This window comes from Lepisosteus oculatus, chromosome 3, assembly GCF_040954835.1.
Source record: "Lepisosteus oculatus isolate fLepOcu1 chromosome 3, fLepOcu1.hap2, whole genome shotgun sequence".
Lineage (NCBI taxonomy): Eukaryota > Metazoa > Chordata > Actinopteri > Semionotiformes > Lepisosteidae > Lepisosteus > Lepisosteus oculatus.
Genome location: NC_090698.1, coordinates 38,001,260 through 38,024,457, shown reverse-complemented (window position 1 = coordinate 38,024,457; position 23,198 = coordinate 38,001,260). Strand labels below are relative to the sequence as shown.

The 23,198-nt window shown below is 38.8% G+C and overlaps 1 protein-coding gene across 1 annotated transcript in view; it reads left to right on the top strand.

Annotated features, from left to right (window-relative positions):
• Positions 1-369: 369 nt before the first annotated feature.
• cds1 (CDP-diacylglycerol synthase (phosphatidate cytidylyltransferase) 1) overlaps positions 370-23,198 on the top strand; it is a 51,087-nt gene continuing 28,258 nt past the window's right edge. Inside the window, exon 1 of the mRNA XM_006626799.3 lies at positions 370-802. Coding sequence (XP_006626862.1) covers positions 737-802 — 66 coding nt within the window. The 5' untranslated portion in view covers positions 370-736. The remainder of the gene's footprint in view (positions 803-23,198) is intronic.

The following is a 23,198-nucleotide window of genomic DNA, read 5'->3' as shown; positions in this document are numbered from 1 at the left end:
AAAAATGTTCCTTACTAACACTTTGTAGATTTTGCCTAACTTTTTCGTTTATTGCAATACCATTTTTATGGATGAAAGCAGAAACGAATCCTATACAAAATACTGTACATGTATGCGAAAATACATAAAGCAACCAAGACGTACTGTGAGATATGTGTTAAATTTGCCTGACCAGCTTCTTCGACCAAAAATAATTGATTTAAAGTACACAAGAGCAAAAGCTCAAAAGCAAAAGCAGGAGGAGAAAAGATATCTGTGAACAACACGACCGAAACTGCTGACAGTGATAATCACATGCAGTCGCTCCCTGCTGCCCTCCTTGCTTCGCGTGTCGCTGTGGTGCCTGTGAGATACAGGCCTGTATACTGCGGTGCAAAATAAAACGCACAGTTTCCTGTCGTACAGGAGAGCACTGCTCTCTAATAGGCTTGCGTCAGAGAGACGGAGTGAGGATTAAGCTGGGAGTGCAGCACCAGCCCGGAGACGCTGCTGCGCCTGATACTACTGCGGGTATAAACAAACGCACGCAGTGTGACAGGACGAGAGCGGAGAGGCTGTTTGACAGCTCTTTCAGTTCAATCACTTAATTTTACCACGGTGTTCGATTCGCTGTAGGTCTTTCATGAGACCATTTCATCGGATAATTCAGTTCTAACAAGGGGTATTTATTATTTAGCTTGCACTGCTTTCTGTGTTCCCGAAAGTCTTAAGTCCTGTAACTGAAAATCATCAAGCAATGTCAGAGCTGAGAAAACGAGGTGGAGGCGGGGACCCAGACAGTACAGAAAACATCAGCGACAAGGTAAAGTGTTGTTAAGAGTGGGAATATGTAATTTACATTGCTAAAAAAGTATATATAATCGGGGGAGGATCTAAAACTAGAGTGAAGATTTATGATTTTTAGCAATTCCGATATTGTTTGGGGTTGATTCCAGTTTTTTTAAGCTCCAAACCAATTCCTAATTACACCCTGTGACTGTAAAAGGAATTGGAAATGAAATCGGCTTGAAAGAGGCGTTTAAAATCTGCGATTGACCTTTACCATGGATCCTGCTGTATATTTGATGGCTATTGTACAGTACGTGTTAATGGTGCTTGAACAGAGATGTCCATTGGCTCTAACATACTGTATTGCTGCGGTTACAATGCTCCAATAATTCGTAGTGTTTTAAGGTTTTAACTGCTTGCTTCTAGAAAGCGTAAAGTTGTATTGTTCGTTTTGATATTCATATCATGTTAATACCTAAAAATCCAACATTCCCAAAACGAGGTGTGCTGCAAAGGTTTTCAAATTCTAATTAATAACATAATTGATAAAATAAACATAGTTTAAGGAGCCAAACTTTATTCAAACCTTTGGCAGATAAATTAAATTCCAAAAGTGAAAGTTGTTTCATTTAATAAACTTGTGCTGCCTCGGGGGTAATAGTGAACAGTAAAGGGGACGAGATTCAGCTGGGCGGGGGGGGGGGGGGGGGTATTATTTAGGTTAAAGTTTTACTGAGTGATTTTATGAATAAACGCTGTTCGCTGTCATAAACTCTTATTGATTTGAGAGCGCAGTGGGTTAAGGACGCCCGATCTAGCTGAACAGGAAGTGCAGTTCATTTTACAGCGTTACACAGCAGACGTTCACAGGTGTACTACTGTACATGTCATTAAGGAATGGTGTTCTTTGTTTTTAAGTTAAGAACTAAATAAATCGAAACACGTCTCAATGTCCTAACAATCAGCTATTCAGTATTACATATTTACTTTATTAGCTCCCAGAACTTTACTTAAGGCTGTCTTGAGTGTCTTGTTTAACCGGTTTGCTTAGTCTAGTTTTAGTTGGCTTAAAGAGCAAAGGTTAAATGCACTCTCTTCCTTTCTTATAGCACTTGAGTAATCTTTGTGCTAGATAATGGCAATACAACGGCTAGTGTATGGCAGCATAATTAAAAGATACCAAGTAATCTGAAGGTTTGTAAATGCCTGATGGTTTTAGTTTACAAGAAGACTTCAACGTGTAATCAATGCTCTAGAGTCTTATAACACCCAGTTGAGAAAGGCATACATAATACAACAGACAAACACAGTAAGCCTCTTTTGTTTTGGGTTTTGAATAAAATAGTCAGAAGTGTCAGTCTCTTAGAATGGTCTTTAAAACAGCATGATTTCCAAATGTGAAAAAATAGGCTGGTTTAATAGAAAAGCAATTGACTGCAGTTTAAAATGTATTTTAGTTTTAAAGTTGGGTAGTGTTTTTCTTTTTTCTAAATTATGAAAAGAAAAAAGAAAACAATAATGTGTTAAATATAAAGTGATGTAACTTAAAAACATTGAGATTTGATTCATTTTAAAAGCAGCTTTTTAAAAATATTTTGTTTTATATCCAACTTTACATAATTTCTGTTAATTAATGTCAGTATATGAAACCATTGCCTTAATATAAAGTAATAACCATCTATGTTAGCAGTAATATGTTGAATAATAAATATAATGGGGCATGAGCATTTTAGCATTATGTGTTTGGCATATTTGGAAATTAATCTATAAAAACATTTTTAAACACATGGGAATTAATTTCTATACTACAAAGATTTTTTGTTAGACTTGCTGGACTTAAACCCATTTTTGTCATTCTGATTAATATCTGTAGTTACATTAGAATCCATGTAAATACATGCCATAGCTATCCATTTTTTTACAATAAAAATATTCATAGCTAGATTTAACTATTTGCAAATAGTCTGTGGCTCAGTGGCCCTTGAGTTTGAAGCAGTCTTACAATCTGTAGTTTTCTGTTTAACTAACCCCCACCCCAATGATTTTATAAATAATAACAAATATATGACAGAGGATGTGTACACAATCACAATAAACTTTATCAATACATTTTATCCACAAATGATATCAAATTCTGTGATTTGTTTCTAGCACTTAGTAGGTAGTACTTCTTGCAATTAAGAGTATTATTTTCCTTTTGCATAAAATATATAAAATTATAAAATATATATAAAACTACTATCATGCATCTATACAATTACTTGGTGGACCTCAAAAGACAACAGTTATGTAATCATAGTTAGGTAATGAATGTAAACAGACACCTTCATCAGAAAGCCACTTATTCCTGGTAAGGGATTTGGCAACCTGTATACAGGTTATCCAGGAGTTACAGCGCACAGTGCAGGATTAGACTCCAGTGAGCCTAACCAGTGTGTGTTTGGGTTGAGAGGAAACTTTTAACACCTCAAGAAAATGAACGCAAAAACAAGGGGAGCATGCAAACCAAGGGCCAAGAGATGTGAGGCAGCAGCACTAACTTCCATGTCACTGTGCAGCCTGCTAATAAAGAAAAACAAACTACCACAATTTATTTCCATGCTACATACATTCTATGGAAAATAAGTAAATTGCTTCTACAATGGGCAACACTTAACATATGGTACACCTTAAAAAGTTATAAAATCACTGAAAGAAGGCAAACATTATGTACAAGAGATACATTTTGTTTTGCATCTATCAGCAAAGAAAAGCCTGTGAACAGATACAGTCCAATAAGTTCAGACGCTCACAACACTAATAAAAATACAGTACAACAACAGTTCCAGTTGCAACAGAAATTTCCACAGGGTAGTGCTGGGTGTGTTGTAGTATTTGCTGTTCCTCAAGAAAATTTGGGTCTTTAGACAACAGTAAACAAAGCATATTTTAATCTATTTGTGACAGACCAAAATGCAATTTAGAGTTCAAAAACCAAGTCTATTTTATTTGATTTTTTTTCTTCATTTACTGTTTGTATCTGTTTAATACCCTGTTTCCTTCTCTCCAGAAGCACAGATTTATGCTCTGTTCATCACAGGCAGGATTTCTAATTTGTGTTTTGTGGATAGCAGCTTCATATGAACGGATTTAACAGAGTTGTTCTTTAAAAGTTTTATGTTCATCTGTGCAGACCGCATTTGTTTTAAAAAGGGAAAACTAAAACTAAGTCTGTAAGTTATAAAGAGCACATTTTAACATTTTAACGAAGGCTTGTAAACTACATACTGTATGAAGGATCTCAAGGATCATATTTTTTTTCTGTAAAGTTGGTCAGTATATTTCTAAAGCATGACTTTGATCTTTAATGGGTAGGCCAGTAAGAAATAGAGGCCAGAATATTTATTGATGAAATTTGTTATGGGGTTGCGGAAGAACATTGTTTGACATGCATCCATTCATTTAGATCACCACTTTGTGCTGTTTAAGGTTCAGTGCATTTTTTTTTATGTTCTCAAAGAGGAGGAAGAAACATATCCTTCTCATGACAGTTTTCTGACTGAGTGACAGGCTGTGTACTGTGTGTTTGCTATCTTATCCATTGAACAGTGGATTTTGTCGCTTGGCTTCTGAAATGTGCTACATGGCATTCAAAGTCCATGGTAAATAGCTTTTGCTGTCATTGTGCATATACAATGTGCTGTTTGCTGCACAAGTAAGAATGCCTCATGAGGCTTTTTGCCACCTCTGCAAAGCATTTAAAGTGACTGTTCACTTGCTGCACCAGAGCAAGAACTTTCATTAAACTATCATCACACTATATTTTGTTTAAGAAATATAAGAATAAGAAAACACTTTGCATAAATGACACAATGGACCTGTGCTGATTTCATTATGCAGTGTAAGAGTGGACCTTCAGTACAGGGAAGGTTATACAAACTAATTCTGCTAGAGCCTGGAAGATTTGAAATATATCTCTTAGAATATGACTATGAAATGTTATTATTTTCCACTTTAACCTTTATTTTGTTAACATAGTTGCTGTTCAGGCATCTCCCAAGTTACTTAACAGTTAAAGATGCTTTCTCAAGTACAGGTTGAGCTCTATGATAATGGCCTTGTCATGTCACTAGTCTACTGTGACCAGGATTCCCCAAGTGGTGGTGCACAATTGGCTGAGCGCCACTGAGGGCAGGGTGGGACTAGCTGGCCGGGGCTCTCAGTGACACTGTAAGCCTTGCAGGCTCCTGGGCACTCGTAGACACGTGTTGCTGTCAGTCAAGAACACATCTCTGTACTGAACCTGCATATACATGTACATGTTTTGTGGCATGTTAAAAGACGAGTCAGAGGACCCTACCTGCACTTCATTCTCCCCTCTGTGCAGTCACAGAGATTGGAGGGTTTGCAATTTTAATAAATTGAATATTTATGTTATATAATTATTATGTAACATTTATCCTCCTAAAACATCCCACCCACATGAGTTATGCACAGTAGCCATGATGTATGAGCAGCCCCATTATATAAGCAGAGAGCAGGCAGAGAAGTAGAAAACTGCTTCACCAATTGTATCAGAATCTTTCCCTGTATCTGCACTAAAGTGACTGATGGACAGATGAAATGGCTGGAATGAAATGGGAGTTTTCTACATTCCTATGCTGGTGACTCAGTTATGTTACCTAGTTAGTCACACTGAAAGGGACTGAAGCTCATCAATTTAATATGAAACACCTTGAGTTCTGTCACAGTAAATTAGGGATGAAAATCCCTGTTTTTGAATTATTTGCTCATTACCAGGAACTAAAACATTTTGACTACTTAAGTCCAATAACTGGGCCAGTAAATTTATCTAGGGCACGGTAGAAAGCACAAAACCCTGCTGCTGCCCAGAAACAGGTGTGGACAGCCCTATACCTTTTGTTGTTGTTTTTTTCAGTCAACTCAACATTAGGATTTTCAGATAAGGTGTTCAGTTTAATCTGAATCTCTGAAGTATCCCATAGGTATTACCATTTAGTTACATCGTTGTATTTAAGCTTAAAGAGTAACCAGGCTCTCCGTGGGCAGAAGGGATAGACAGCAATTAGGTTAGATGTAGATTTGAATTGTTCCACAGTTTAGAAAACAGGCAAATGGATGGGATTCTGAAAGTAATAACTTTTAATTCCTTGTAGGCTTATCTAATAGGCTGTAAAACTTATTTTTCTTGTTTTAATTAAGTTTGTTGGATATCTCTTTGGAATTGTTTTCACACTGCTAGTTTCACATTATTAGAAGTGCAAAGTTGTAACAACCTATGTTACATCTGTAGTTCAGCTGTAAGGAGGAAAATAATCCAGATAAGACCAGATAACCTAGCCTATGATAAACCATTTTTCACCAATGTTCTTCCATGCTCCAGAATGCTGTGGGCTCACCAGCAGCTGTGCCAGATCTCTTTAATGGTGAATAAAGGTTTTGTGAGCAAATACAGATGGGCAAGTGTATAAAAAAATTAAATGTGTTAGGTGAGTAAATGCACTGATACTTTATTCTGTTTCATTCTTAAAACTATGAAAGTATAATCTCTTTTCAATACTTGAGTGTCATAAATATCCTGTTTTGAAATGACTTGTAGATTCACATCACTCCAGTGCATGCTCCACAGCTGAAAAAGAAAAAAGCCACCCAAAGAGTCAACTTGCTTACAACTTTATATTTTTCACTTTCAAAGGTATGCATTATTTGTATTATTGTTAATTCCAAAATCTTGTGTTAGTTTCCATTGCAGTTGGTCCAGTCTTGCTGTCTTTTGGCATTGTTCAGCTGTATTACTTAAAGATAGATTCCCTCATCTTTTTTGATTGTGAGATTATTCTTGGACCAAGCAATCTTTAACTTCAGCAGTAAGATGACAGCTGAGATCAACTCTGGCTCCTCAAACATTTTGCCAAAACTCTTCTTCATGATGCATTGAAAGGCATCTAACACTTTGCTACAGAGCATAGAAGAACATTTAATCCTCCTACATTTTTGTAGTGTGCACAACAGTCCCATTCATATGTTGGTTTCGGACAAATTTCCGTGTCACCATATTTAAGGCAGTAAAAATATTCAGTGAAGAAAGGAGTCTTTGTTGGATTTAGGCCATAAAGGGAAGTTTTATAAGTATGGTATTATCATCTCCTTTTTCAAAGACTAATGTACACAGCAAAGAAATCCTGCTCACTTATTAATTTTGAGTGCTATATTCCCGATGACCCCCTCTACTTGTTCTGTCAGCATGTGCAGAATTTTGTCCACCTCCATACCCACATCCATTCTCTCCACAGAACAGAGAGTTCCTTCTTTTCTGATTTGTCTCAAAGAACTTGCACTTGACCCAAATGGACATATACAGTACAGCTTTTTGGACAGTAGGTGTCATTGGATGTAATGCTACAGATGACACCAGTTTTAATACATGGCGCAACTGTGGTATTATGGTATTATGTGGGTAGCTGGTACTTTACTGGTAGTAGGCAGATAAAATCAAGTATGTACTATCATTTAAATATACAATTTTAACTATCACTCAGTTTTTACAATTAATAACATATGTACAGTATACAATAAGATCATTAGCTGTTTTAGCCAAAGTAATGTGAATGGAACTTTGTCCCTTTACAACTTTTTATGCCTGTTTGGCAGTAAAAGGTATTAACATATTCACATTTATTATTTTCATAACATAATAACTGTACATTCTTGTAAAACTGAAATGGTTTTCTTTAACAAATAAAATGAATACCTTCTTTGCTGAAACATCAAAACAACTTTTTCTGCTTAGCATCTCTTTTTATATAGCACTGCTATCTACAATAATAGCATGCTTTTACAGAATTTAGTAAACACATCAGATTGGTCGTGCAGGATTGTTTTTGTACAAATCACAGCTTTTATAAATGGGTGATTGCAACAGATGAAGTATAATGTAAAATAAAAATGAATGCAGATACTTTTCATGTTTCATACTTTTAGAGGACTCCAGTGTTGTCAACCCCCACAAACTAACTGGGACAGTGGCAGTTTTTAAACTATTGATGCATTGTTATCTAATAGATACAATCCATCAAATAGAGCTATACAGTTTATGAAAATACTTTTAAAATAGTACAGGGGGTACCTGATATATGAGCTGGAAGTTGTTATTTATAGTAAAAACGACATCCATAGGGGAGTATTTCCTATTATGAACTATGTATATATGGAGGATTAGGGACCGTAAGAGCACAAACTTTGACCATGCCGCTTGAGGGAGGATGTTCTTGACATAAGAATTCATTTGGATTGAGTGTTTGTTACTGGTTATAAGTCCAAGTTACATTCCTAAATACTGTAATGCAAATTACAGTAAAATAAAAGGGGAATTTATATCCGTAAGGAATAATGTTATTAGCTTGTAATGTAATGTATGTTCCAAACAATATACCTATAACCCATAAAAAAAATAATAAATACAAGTATATAGTGTTACCAACACTTTTTGAACCAACAGTCAATAACTGCTTCAGGATAGATTTTTTCCATACATTGTTCATGCATTTCAAGTTAACAATTAGATAGATAAGACTTTATTGATCCCGAAGGGAAATTGATGTGTTACAGCAGTCCAGCCCAAGACAAGCAAAAACAGACATCAGAATAGACAAAAAAATTATACAAAATAAATATAAAATAAATAATAAAAATAAATACATAGGTGTGTGCAAAATATGATGATCATAGTCACTGTTAAAAACAATAGAATATGTGCAAAATGTGTATAGGTTAATACAGATTGATTGTCCAAAAAGTATAATGGAGCAACATGCTTTCCATCGATGAGCAAATGAAGGGCTTACAGTCCTAGCCTAGGGCAGCTAGCATTGGCTGAATCAGTGATGTTGTAACGGGAGCCAGTCCAGGCTCCTGCAAGGCGTAGTTCAGAACCCTATGCAGACGGTATAATCCAGAAGTAAGTGGAGAAGGACATCAGGGAAAGAGACGAAGAGGATCAGGACGGGTTGACAGACAAAGGTTCATGACTATGGTAATCCGGTGTTCGGGGGGCGTGGCAATGGCAAACAAGTTTAGGCAGTCCAGGGGGAATCCGGGACGCAGTCCAAAGTCCAAAACTGGGGGATCCATCAAAGACAAAACAAACACAGTTAAAATCCAGAATGGGATCCGGAACAGGCACGGGGAATAAAACCAGGATAACAAGGCCAGGTGCTCTGAGCCCTGGGATCAGATGGTCAGGACACCGTGATGAAGCCTATTGCATCGGGTCTCTCCTGGACCCATTGGTAGGCGGGATTCCGGGCATCCATCTCCTAATGCTGAGCCAGGAATAGCGAGAGCGCCAGGCTTAAATAATGAGGAACAAACAGAGGGAAGGTGCACAAAATCAACTAAAATACGAAAGGGTCAGAGTCCCCTTTAGAGGAGGGATACCCCCCTTTTTACCAGGGCAGCTCTGAAGCCCTAAACAAAAAGTGCAACACCGTCTGTGGGGTCCTAGTTGTGGCTCAGCATTCTGTATCAGGAGCCGGTTCAGGCTCCCGTGAAGCGTAGTTCAGGACCCTATACAGACAGTATAATCTGGAAGTAAGAGGAGAAGGACATCAAACAGTGGGAAGTTGCACATAATCAACTAAAATACAAAGTGTCAAAGTGCTCTTAAGAGGAGGGATCCAGATTGTGACAGATGTGGTACGTGGTGGTAAGATCTCAACTTTAAAGTTAATAATTCAAAACCTATGTCAAGTGCAACAACATTGTCTGCAATCATTTTTAATTTGCAGATTTTGCTCTTCACAATATATTTTTCATTTCAGGGACAAAATAATCCATGAATCACTTAAAGTAAGTTGCAAGGTTTTGGTGACATGAAAAAGGTTTCTCAATTCCTCAATGACTCAAGCATAAAGTATAGTGGGGTAATTTATAACAGAGACATCGGTATTCAGCCATGTGAAGTTGATCCAACCTACAAACAGCACAAACAATGAAACCCACCTCATTCATTATGCCACAAACACTGGCTGTGCAAAATCAGCTGCTGCCCACCCCCTGGGACAAACAGAGAAACAAAATCGCAGACACTGTTACTCTCGCACCAGTAATAGAATGCTTGAACTTAACATATGGGGTTACTGGAGGTCAAAGTTTCCGTACATGGTCAAGTGATCATCTGAAAAAGATGGCGCTGTATCTCGGAACAAAAGTAGCCGAGAAGCTACTTTCAACAGCACAAAAACGAATGAGACTGGTTTGGTTCTCCTACGACTTTGGAGGGGGACTGAGTGAGGCTGTTATGTCGCACACAGCATCCGCTTATGTTTACGACACTGTTGCGCTTCTGTTTGGGGTTACTACGTTACGACACTTAGGTGACTTGGCGGGTTTTGCCATTCGATGTAAGTTTGACGATATGCACAATAAAGAGCAGAAAGTCAAGAAATGGTGCTGGGATCTGACAGATTGCCAGGGATTGACTGGCGGAGGCACTGGTCAGAAACTGCAAGGCTTGCTTTCTTAGAGGGAAAACAGGGGGTCTTCTCTGCCATCTATGACATCTATGGACATCCATCAGTGCTTCCTCATAGTGGCCTGTGACCTACATTCAAAATGGCCAGAAGTAGCCTCCACAGGATTAGTCACAACCCAGGCAGTCACGGACTTCCTGGAATCCCTCTTTGCCCGTTAGGGGCTACCAACCATCATCGCCACCAACATCGGGCCACAGTTTCTGTGTGGAGAGTTTAAGTCTTTCTTTGCTTACCGAGGGATTCGACACATCTGCACTGCGTTCTAAAACCCAAAGGTGAACGGGGGTGTGGAATGACTGAACCCAACTTTCAAAAAGGCATCAGAGCCTACCTGGCTGAGGGCTGGTCCTTCTTAGCACTTAGGGCTGCTCCGCACTCTTCTCCACTACAGGGCCACACATTATGCCACGACTGGCAGCTCACCAGCTTTACTCATGCCTGGCTGTAAACTACAAATGCCCCTGGACAGTCTGCGGACTTACCCAGCTCCGACCCCTCTGGCATGTGCCCACAGCAGGGAGGAGAACGCCAGCATCAGATGAAAAGGCAGTATGACAGGTCACACAGGTGAAGCTACCTGGAATCACTGTCCAGGATTTGGTCTGGATCCAACAGGAGCACAAGCTTTACAGGTCACAGAGAAGTTAGGTCCCGCCATCTTGCACCTCTAACGGGTCATGATGGCATGCTAGCCACCTCCGCAGAGTGACGATTCCCACGCACCCTGTTGCTGGGGCTGCTCCTCCTGAACTCACAGGCAAGATGGACTTCCTTGTGGTGCAATCCGTTCCCGTTGAAGAGCAAGGCCAGCTAGAGTCCAATCCAGACCAGGCTGGTTTAAAGACTTTATCACTGACTTTTATGTCTTTTCGTTGTGTTTCCCTGACCTATTTCCAGTGGTCCTTTTTTCACTGACTGGCAGAACTGTGTTTTTTTTTTTTGGGGGGGGGGGGTAGGAATGTTATGGCGCACACAGCATCCACTTAAGTTTATAATGCTTTTGCGCTTCTGTTTGCGGTTACTGGGTTATGGAACTTAGGTGCCTTGGTGGGACTTTTACTGTTAAGAAATATGCACAATAAAGAGCAGATGTCTGTTTCAGTCCCTGGTTTTCCACAGTGTAACAGGGGTCACACCCTTTAAAAGCAGGTGCTATATCTCAGAAATGCAAACAGCACAAACGCTGCTTTCAGTGGCACAGACATAGCACTAATAAATGAGGTAGGTTTCATCGTTTGTGCTGTTCGTAGGGGGGCAACTTCACAGAGCTTCAGTATTCAGTAAATGCCAATTATAAATGATTAAAAATTACAAATTAAAACAAAAATGAAACATAAAAATAATAATTTAAAGTCTCAATCTATCCCATTAACTTGGGAAATTATTTAATTTTTATTTAATATTCTGGGTTTATAGAAGAACATAGTTTTATTAGTACCTTTCTTGCTTTCATTCAGTTTCAGAGCAACTTGAAAATCCTGTTTAGTCTCAGAATGTCCAGGAAATATGGGGTCAGGTAACAACCCTGGAAGTGTTAATTACACAAATGTGGACCAGTGACTTTCACATTTCCAAATATACTGTAACTAAGTGATTAAATTAAACTAGTTGGCAATAAAATACAAAAATGCTTGCACAAAACCTCCATGTTTCTTTAGATCTGATGCTAAGTTGTTGTACTGTAACACTTCCAATGCCATTGGTAAGCCAGGAAGGCATTTAAGGTGCATATTGGATTTTTTTAACTCTTTCAGTTGAAACAGACCTTTGACACTCTTTGACGTTAGGCCATGGATTATCCATACTGTTTTCTGCCATTTTTGTTATGAGCCACAAGCAGTACATTGGTCTTCCTTTTTAGTGGTCTCTTTGTGTTTATTGATTGGGCAAGTTCTCAAGGCACTCAAGGCGTTTGAGTGTTTCTGAAGCAGTTATAACAATGCCCTGCACTTTTACTTCCTTCAGTGCTGTACTGAATTAAATTCTCTGATAATTTGATTAGTATTCTTTAATTGTCTATACCATATCAATGGTATTTGGCAGATTATGTTGGAGGATTGTAAAATCATTGTCGGAGATAAAATCTACATTTTTGTCAATGCCTTTGACTTCAGAGAGGGTTTCAGGGTTTATGATACTTTGAGGAAGACAGCCTCTGCATGAGCACTCAATGAGCATGCATGGGTCTCTGAAAATAAGTTCAGAGTATTGAGTTTAATGTGCTTTGTGAGGATTTCCCACTGTTTATTGTACTTGAAAATGTCATTTAAATGTGCTCTAAAGAAGGCTTTTGCTTCTATGGATGATTTAGCTGCATGCAAGGCAAGAGTCCAGTTATGAGGCCAGTAAGGTTATGTACACGACATATTGACTTATCATATTCTTGTCTGAAACCATTAGTTGACCACTCCCATGTTAGCCATGTTATCATAACATATAGTAGCCCTCCCTATATATAGTCGGGCTTGAGTCTGCCAATGTCTCTTCCGTAGTAATTTCTATATTAATAAACTCCAGAAAATTCTCCTGCACTTAAAATGATTTCTGTTGATTGTACCACAGCATTAATGATAGTTACTCCTTGTGAGGTGTGAGGAGAATATGGATTCCAATCTTTACAACATGCTGCAGTGTTGTCCATCGTGCTTTTTCTCACAAATTGTGCTAATCATGGCCTCAGCGGAAAGCTTCAGAAATCCATTCTGGCTATCCTTGCTTAAATAATAAATGGTTGTTTCTTATTTCTTCTTATTTCTATTCTTATTTCTTATTTTGTTATCAGCATAAGGAATTAACCTGTCATTTTTGTTCAATATTATAACACCACTCTTATTATTGATACACACCTACTATAATAAATATTTTCCTGAAAATAACTTAAATCTGTTATAATTTTAAGTGTATTTTTTAAGGTGTATATATTTCAGATTGCTGCTTCATTAAAATAGGAACCCTTGAAAGTATTGTGATTGTTTGAATTGTCTCTGTATCTTTGATATAAATCTTCTACCTAATGTAAATATGAGCCTTCTTATCGTGTCTGGCATTTTGCCATGGTTGCATTTTCTGGCTGCTAGTGGTAACGTGGCAGGTCTTCATAGCCGATATCTGTTTTTTGTAATGTGGAACTTTATGTTTAGGGAAGCAGTAGTGTTCCTCAAAGAACAAGAGTTACAGTGCCTTGCGAAAGTATTCGGCCCCCTTGAACTTTTCAACCTTTTGCCACATTTCAGGCTTCAAACATAAAGATATAAATTTTTTATTTTATGTGAAGAATCACCAACAAGTGGGACACAATTGTGAAGTGGAACGAAATCTATTGGATTTTTGAAACTTTTTTAACTAATAAAAAAATGAAAAGTGGGGCGTGCAAAATTATTCGGCCCCCTTGCGTTAATACTTTGTAGAGCCACCTTTTGCTGCGATTACAGCTGCAAGTCGCTTGGGGTATGTCTCTATCAGTTTTGCACATCGAGAGACTGAAATTCTTGCCCATTCTTCCTTGCAAAACAGCTCGAGCTCAGTGAGGTTGGATGGAGAGCATTTGTGAACAGCAGTTTTCAGCTCTTTCCACAGATTCTCGATTGGATTCAGGTCTGGACTTTGACTTGGCCATTCAAACACCTGGATACGTTTATTTGTGAACCATTCCTTTGTAGATTTTGCTGTATGTTTGGGATCATTGTCTTGTTGGAAGATAAATCTCCGTCCCAGTTTCAGGTCTTTTGCAGACTCCAACAGGTTTTCATCCAGAATGGTCCTGTATTTGGCTGCATCCATCTTCCCCTCAATTTTAACCATCTTCCCTGTCCCTGCTGAAGAAAAGCAGGCCCAAACCATGATGCTGCCACCACCATGTTTGACAGTGGGGATGGTGTGTTGAGGGTGATGAGCTGTGTTGCTTTTACGCCAAACATATCGTTTTGCATTGTGGCCAAAAAGTTCGATTTTGGTTTCATCTGACCAGAGCACCTTCTTCCACATGTTTGGGGTGTCTCCCAGGTGGCTTGTGGCAAACTTTAGACGAGACTTTTTATGGATATCTTTGAGAAATGGCTTTCTTCTTGCCACTCTTCCATAAAGGCCAGATTTGTGCAGTGTAAGACTGATTGTTGTCCTATGGACAGACTCTCCCACCTCAGCTGTAGTTCTCTGCAGTTCATCCAGAGTGATCATGGGCCTCTTGGCTGCATCTCTGATCAGTCTTCTCCTTGTCTGAGCTGAAAGTTTAGAGGGACGGCCAGGTCTTGGTAGATTTGCAGTGGTCTGATACTCCTTCCATTTCAAGATGATCGCTTGCACAGTGCTCCTTGGGATGTTTGAAGCTTGGGAAATCTTTTTGTATCCAAATCCGGCTTTAAACTTCTCCACAACAGTATTACGGACCTGCCTGGTGTGTTCCTTGGTCTTCATGATGCTCTCTGCGCTTTCAACAGAACCTTGAGACTATCACAGAGCAGGTGCATTTATACAGAGACTTGATTACACACAGGTGGATTCTATTTATCACCATCAGTCATTTAGGACAACATTGGATCATTCAGAGATCCTCGCTGAACTTCTGGAGTGAGTTTGCTGCACTGAAAGTAAAGGGGCCGAATAATTTTGCACGCCCCACTTTTCATTTTTTTATTAGTTAAAAAAGTTTCAAAAATCCAATAGATTTCGTTCCACTTCACAATTGTGTCCCACTTGTTGGTGATTCTTCACATAAAATAAAAAAATTATATCTTTATGTTTGAAGCCTGAAATGTGGCAAAAGGTTGAAAAGTTCAAGGGGGCCGAATACTTTCGCAAGGCACTGTAGTACCATAGAAGTATGTTTTCTACCTGTCTAAAGTAGAAAAGCTCCGGGTCACTATTGTATAACTTTGTGCAATGGAAAGCATAGGTGTCTTTGAAACAGCAGTAAAGGGCACCAAGCAGAAATAAGCAGTTCATTGTTTTACTCTGTGGAAAGCTTTAACTATTTGATTTGATAATCTGGTTCTGAAGTTTGTCTGTTATCAGAATGTAGGAAATGAACCCTGAAGTTTCTGTTGCCTGTGTATTTTAAGATACTGTCTTTTTTTGTCTATTTTTGTCAGCAGAGAGATGCAATCATGGTAGATTTTAGATGTGTTGAAAACCTTCAAGAACCTTTTTTTAATGTTAAAATGTTAAATCCAAAGGAGTTCTGAGATTTCTTGCATTTATTTGAGCAAGGTACTCAATGACTATAACAAAACTAATTCTTGTTTTGCAAAATGGTAAGTGCAAAAGTTTGAGTTTGGATTTTGTTTATAAAATTCCTTGTTATTTTTGTAGCTTCTTCATTCTAATATTTTTTAGTTTATCTGACTTTTAAATGGCTTTACTATCCATTAGTGGTTACCTACAGTAGCTCATAAAGTACTATATGTAATATACCTAATAGTTTTCTTTTATGGTCAAAGATAACTTGATAAACCTGCCTGTTTATCAAGTTATCACCCAGAATGTCATGTGGTGAACTGTATCTCAGTTACTATGCTGATGAAACATTTAAACACAGTGCACCATACTTGTTAAAGAGCCTTCCAGACTTACGGTTCAAGTGATAAAGTGTTGTAGGCGCAATCTCAATGGCCGACTGCAACACCTTAGTTTGAGCTAGTATTAAGTCTGCTGAGAGGGGATAGGGACACCTTTGGTTTAAATACACCAGCTGCAGATTTCCCAGCAGTCTATCAACCACGTTTGTGAGTCAAGGACTGTTGATATCCCCTGTATCCCCTGTTCAGTTCTGGACAACTGTTATGTCCAGCTTAAAGTACTGTGCAACCAAGCTGCACTGAAATCAAATACAAAGAATGGCAGTAAATTTGCTTTGTTTTATATTTTTTATTAATAGGAAGCCATACAGTGGTATAAATACAAATGCTGTGTTGTCAGGTAGGACAGTATAACATTTCAGACAAGAGTTTCTAATTCAAAGATGATGTTTATGATTCCTGAAATTGCTCTTCCGTGCATTTGTTATGATACTAGAGAAAATGGTCTTTCCTTTGGTGCACAAATAATGAAATCAATCTGTAAATAGGATCAGAACATCATGGCAAATGATACTCTGAGAGCTAACGTCATGCTACCTAATAATCCCTCCCACTTAATAGCATTTCCCATCCCAAAGGATTCCAAAGTGCTTTTCATTAGCAAAGTACGGCAGGCTTTATGTGTCAGCTAGTGGTCTTAATTTTGCATAGATTTATCTTGGTGAGAAATATTTTTTTAACTCAGAATAACCTGTCTGTGAAGTCCTCTAGCCATCCAAGTACCTGGAATGACAAGCTGTCTTTCAAGATTAATCCTAACGATATTTAAGACAAATCAGTTTTCGTAAAGACTGGCTGTGCAAATCCAATTGTGCAGTGCCAAAGATTTGTGATTGTAGTTTGACTGAAAATATTGTTGACATAGAAATATACACTGGCCCAACTGAGTTCCACTGTTGTCAGTGAAAACAAGAAGGTGCAGTTGCAGTGGACTTAGAAAACAAACACTGGAGAACTGGAAACACATCACCTGGTCTGGTGAATCATAGTTCATGTTCAAGTCCATGGATCCATCCTACCTGGCGTCAACAATGCAGGCTGATGGTGGCAACGTGATGTGTTTTTTGTAATGAGGAAATTCTTCCCCATTACTAACTCTTGAAATTAGGTTGCATTTGACTTTAAGAAGGCATATATATAAAACACTGTACACTGATCTCTGCTATTACGCGATAAAAGTTTAGGTGGTTCAATTTTTTTCAAGGTAAACTCCTAAATTTACTGCAGTATTTATTTATTATTGTAGCCCCCTCGCCTGGTGTCTTGGCAGAAGCACACACAGAAAATTAGTATGTGCCGCAGTGCAGGCTGGTGGTACCACAGGCTGACTGCTAGCTGACCTTAGCTATGTAAATAATTGTATTCGGTTGTTTTGAAGTTGTTTTGCACATTGCCTGTTGCTGTTTTGCACATTGCCTGTTGTCTCTGTCTTTTTTTTCTTATACAATTGTATTGTTGTTTTTTTTGTAATGGTTACCATCTGAAAGCCAGCTAAATAGCATTTCGTTATACCATATAGCTGTGTATGAGTATAATGACAATAAACTTGAACTTTAACCCTGTTTTCTTCTCAAGACCCATATCCACCCTGAAGTTGTGTAGGTGTTCTCTTTGCTGCTCTTGTGTGTTTAAGTTTTGTTCGAAGGGTTTATGGTTTCTGCTGTCTGGTAACAGGCTGATGGAGGCCTGTAATGAAAAGTGCTGGTGCTATCTAAATGTCTCGTTGTTGCCTAAGTTGTTCCTTAACTGCTACACTGTAAATTTAATATGTGATTAAACTGTGTAAACATGTTTATTAGGATAACTAATAAACTTAGTAAATCTTAGGTATTAGGCGTTGTTAGAATTAGTAGTGAGGACCCTATGCAGAAAACCAGGGTAAACTCCAAAAGGCATAGTTGAAAGAACAATCCGAAGTCCAAAAACCGAAGGTCAACTAGCCGGTACAAAAGTACAAATAACCGGAAGCGGAGCCATAAACTGCGAGGAAGCCGAGAGTCAAAACCAGAACCAGGAGACGTAGACAGAGAACAAACCAGGGTCAGGAAGTAGTAAATGTCAATGAGACTGGGAGTAGCTCTAGCTTGGGAAATCCTAATACTGAGCACAAGGAAGAGAGTGAGGCAGCATTAAATAGGCTGGGGAAAAGGGCTAATTGGGAACTGTGCTGGAATATGAGGTGGAATGCCGATTCCTCCGGGGGCGTGGCATAACAGGCATTTGGTTAGGTGTTGAGTGGTCTTCCCCAACCCTATTTTCCCATAAGCCCTGTTATTTTTATTGCTCGGTTTTGCACAACGAGCGGTTTTACAGGAACGCATCTATCGCGTTAAAGCAGAGATGCCTGTATTATCATTATAGAAAATATAATCACCACCTTTGTATTTGGCACCTTTTATGACACATCAAGGTGTTTTACTATAAAGATTCAAAAATGTTTTAAATAAATACACAACTTCAGTTTCAAAAACTTTTAAAATAAATACACAATTCATTGCAATAACAAAACAGAATAATAAGCTAAGGCATAAAAGTACTGTACTGCATGTTTTAATACAGCGTAGTACTTGAAATATCTAATATGAGCTGGGAGATCCTATCACAGCCTTGGAGCAACCAAACAGGCAGAATAACTTCCAAAGATCTGAAGTCGCATATTGGGAACTGAAAGATGACCAAAATTCAAAGAGGGCAAATGATATGTAGATGTTTAGGGATTTAACTGTTGACTAATGAAGCCATAACATTCACAGCAAAATCACTTAAAAGAGGCTGTATTTTGAATTTTATTCTGAAAACCAAATGGAACTGGTTCAAAGAAGGTAAAACAGGAAGGATTTTCAGCAACAGTCTTTAACCTTGTTAAGCAGTGTGACATCTAAGCAGTGTTATAAGTCCTGCAAACAATTTTCAGTGTCATAAAATAAAAAAGTTGTCAAGCCTAGGAACATTCTTACCCAATGGAAACACATAAGGTACATGGATACTATAAACAATTACATAATGAAGAGAGTAAACAGTTATGTCAAGAACAAGCAATGTCTAATTTGAACATAATGCATTCTGTGATGTAAGATTTCAAGTACGACAAAGCAGTTCCAGTAATACTAACACCCAATTCTAAACTATTTAGTAAGATAGTATTATCCACCAATAACAACGGCAGCACTGAGAGCAAATGGGACAAGTCTTAATAAAAAGTAGCTGATATAAATGATCTTGCTCCTAAATGGTAACTGCCCATTCTAGAACTACTACATGTGATTTTTAGCCATGATCACTGCCTTATTGTTCCTTTAGCAAGTGTTAAAACTTTTAATTTGTCCAATAAGTAGGCAACAAATTGTCACGGTCAGCACCCCCTCCTCCAGAGTGCATTCTAACCCTCTCCTGACAGTTCCTGTCAGAACATGGTTGCCTGATGGCCCGCCTACTACCAGGCTTCAGGGGATTTATTTAGGTTTGTTGTGGCTTACTTGACCTTCTAAACCCAGGGCATGGAGCGGAGCCCCATTATCCTTGGATTTTTGTTCTTCGTGTGTTTGCGTCTATGTTCGTGTCCGGATAGAATTCCAGGCAATGGACCTACGGACTGTTTTTGGATTCCCTTTAGACCCGCATGGATTTGGTTGCTTTTGGATACCTACCCTTCACTTTTGCTTGGACTTCCCTGTAATCACAGTGAGCACTAATAAACCTTGTGTGTCTTCCCTGAAGTCCATTTCTGGTTCTTTCTGGATTAGCTGCCCCGCATAGGGTCTTAACTACACTTTCCACGGGAGGCTGATCCTTAACATACAGGATTGTACTATTTTTGTTTTTCTTTCTCTTTTCTGTAATACCGTGTGTGATTTAATTGTGGGTCCAAATTCAAATTGAATTGGGGGTAGTTTTTCCATTTGTTAAGTAAATGAATTATTTAACATTATTTCCTTTTAAAATGGCAGCAGCATGGCTTATTCCTTGAAAAGGAGTGACAGATTTTTCTTATAAGTAATGTTTATGAGTCTGAACCAAATTTATACCACATTCCATTCTAAAGAACCATGTCTCAGTCACTGGAGTAACACTGCTGACTCCCTTCATAAGTTAAATGCCATTCTTTTAGTTAAGATTTGCCTTACTTTCTCATGGTTTTAGGGAATGAACTGTGCAGGAGAAATGTATTTGAATGCCAGAATTCCAGAATAAGAGAGTACACTGCTTCACTTGAATTTTGTCCCAAATCCCACCTGACATACTGTAAAAGATATGCAGCAGAATTAAATTGAAACAAAAAGGTTTGTCTCATGCCCCTTAATTACTTATTCATTTATCTACAGTATTTATATTGTATGTTTGTACAGAACCTTTCTTGAACATGTATGCAACCTTCACTACAGCAAATATTTATAACATACCACTATTTGCAGTTGTTGAAAGTCTGATATTTCCGATACAATATATTAAAATAGCATTTAAGTGAGAAATGTATAGTAACAGTACACTGTATTGTCAGTTGTTAACAGTAGTTCATGACGGTGTAAGTCATCATAATACAGTACAAGGCCTCTAAATGGATATTGATATTACCAGGCCAAAACTATCGTTTACCATCCGTGGCATTAACATTTGTAAATGGACAGTTTTAACTGAATAAAAAAACAAGCTGTACAGAAAAAATTTGCATCTACTGCTACCACATTATTTATTCATACAAAATGGTTTCTCTTTAAATTTAGTGCTTGTGCTTGGGGTAAGGCAAGAATGAAAGGAACGGAGCTCCATTTGTGAGACTTGCACTTATGATAAATGCTAATAATAAACTTTATTTTATATAGCACCTTTAAGGGTGGCTTTTCAGAGTGCTTTACAGAATTACAACAGTAACAACAACAATTAAAAATAAACAATAAAAAATACACAAGATAAACACCATGAGAATACGCAGAGGAGACAGTAGATGGTGGTACAAAATACAGTAGGAGCAGAGGTATAAATAATGGAACCAGTTAAGAAGAGTCTCTTTAAAGAAGGTTTTGAGTCTAGATTTGAAGGAGTTTAGAGAAGGTGAGTCTCTGATAACCTTGGAGAGAGAGTTCCAGAGCTTAGGGGCATAACAGGAGAAGGCTCTGTCACCCATAGTGTGTAGACGAGCTTAGGAGTTAGGACACAAGAATTAGAGGAATGAAGGTTGTGAGATGGGGAGCAGCGCGATAATAGATCAGACAGGTATTGAGGTGCCAAAGCATGCAGAGCCTTATAGGTGAGCATGAGGATTTTGAGGTCAACTGGAAACTTGACAGGAAGCCAGTGCAAGGACTCCAGGATAGGAGTGGTAGTTTGATATGGATGTATATTTGAGTATCACCAGCATAGAAATGATAGTTGAGGCCATGTGATCTAAAAGCTGACCAAGTGGAAACATGTAAATGCTGAAAAGTAGGGGACCCAGTATCGAGCCCTCGAGACCAATTTCAGACCTAAATCCGCCAAGAGAGACAAAGGGACAGCAATCAGTGAGATAAGACTTGAACCATTTGAGAGCAGTGTCAGAAACTCCAAACACAGTCTCAGGATGAGAAAGTAAGATGTCATGGTTAATAGTGTTGAACGCAGCATTGAGATCAAGTAAAATGAGGATAGAGAGAGAATCAGAATCAGAACCTATAAGAAGATCATTAGTAACTTTGACCAGGGCAGTTTCTGTGCTGTGAAGTTGACGGAAGCCAGATTGGAGGGGTTTGAAAAGGTTATTTACAATGAGGTGGTAATGTGACAGCACATTCTAGAACACCCGTGCTCAAGTATTCATTTATTAGATTGAGGACAATGGACTAGAGAGAAATGAAACATGACTGAAATAAAGTGGTGGGAATGGGATCTATTTCTTGCATTAGCAGAAATGAGTCTCTGATAACTTTGGGGAGAGAGTACCAGAGCTTAGGGACATAACAGGAGAAGGCCCTGTCACCCATAGAGTGTAGATGAGCAGCCATATCACCCTGCAACTCACAACTGGCAACCCACTAAAACTAAGCAAATGTGAGCCTGGTCAGTACCTGGATGAGAGACCTCCTGGGAAAAACTAAGGTTGCTGCTGGAAGAGGTGTTAGTGGGGCCAGCAGGGTGCGCTCACTATGTGGGTCCTAATGCCCCAGTATAGTGACGGGGACATTATACTGTAAACAGGCGCTGTCCTTCGGATGAGACGTAAAACCGAGGTCCTGACTATCTGTGGTCATTAAAAATCCCAGGGCATTTCTCGTAAAGAGTAGGGGTGTAACGCTGGTGTCCTGGCCAAATTTCCCATTGGCCCTTAGCAGTCATGGCGTTCTGGTGCACTATTGCTACCGTCGCATCATCCAGGTGCACAGTGGTGGTGGTGGAGGGGAGTCCCCATGACCTGTAAAGCGCTTTGAGAGGAGTGTCCAGAAAGTGTAAGCAATTATTATTACTAGGAATTTGTCTTTTCACATACCCCAGCTTGCTCTCCATGAAACACACAGGTACACAGACAGGGAGAGAGAAGCTTGGGGTCAGAGTGCAGGGTCAGCCATTTATACAGCACCCTGGAGTAGCTGGGGTTAAGGACCTTGCTCAGGGGCCCAATGGAGTAGGATTCCTCTGCTGGTTGTGGGATTTGAACCAGCAACCTTCCAGCCACAGGCGAAGATCCTAAGCCACAGTGCCACCGCTCCACCCAGAGGTGGTGGATTTCATATGTGAACCTAGTTTACTGAGGGATGCAGAGTCAAGAAGAGAGAAGGGAACCAAAAAAGTATGACAAGCAGGGAGGAGGTGTGGGAATTATAAGATAAGATCACTTTATTAGCCATATACAATTATTTGCATTAGGAATTGCCTTTTCGCATACCCCAGCTTGCTCTCCATGAGACACAGACACAGACAGGGAGAGAAGCTTGTGGTCAGAATGCAGGGTCAGCCATTATACAGCGCCCCTGGAGCAGCTGGTGTTAAGGGCCTTGCTCAGTCCAAAGGAGTAGGATTCCATAATCACTGAAATACTGTTTGAGAATAAAAGAATCGACGTTCTAACTGCTGGTTTGACCAAGATAGGGTTTTCTAACGGTTTGAAAACTTTTTTGCATTGTTAGCAAAGGGGAAAATTTTTAAATTTATAGAACCAAACAACACTTTCCGTGGTCTAATCAGGCGCAAATAGGAAAAGAGTTGGTAGCAAAATGAGTCAGTAAAACCATAAAATTTTAGTTTTTAGAAAGAGTACTGATAATTTTTAATCAACATTGACTTCAAACCAGCAGAGTTTGCCTCTTACTTCTACATTATTTTTAAGATGTTGAGTTATGGATGTGAGTTGCAG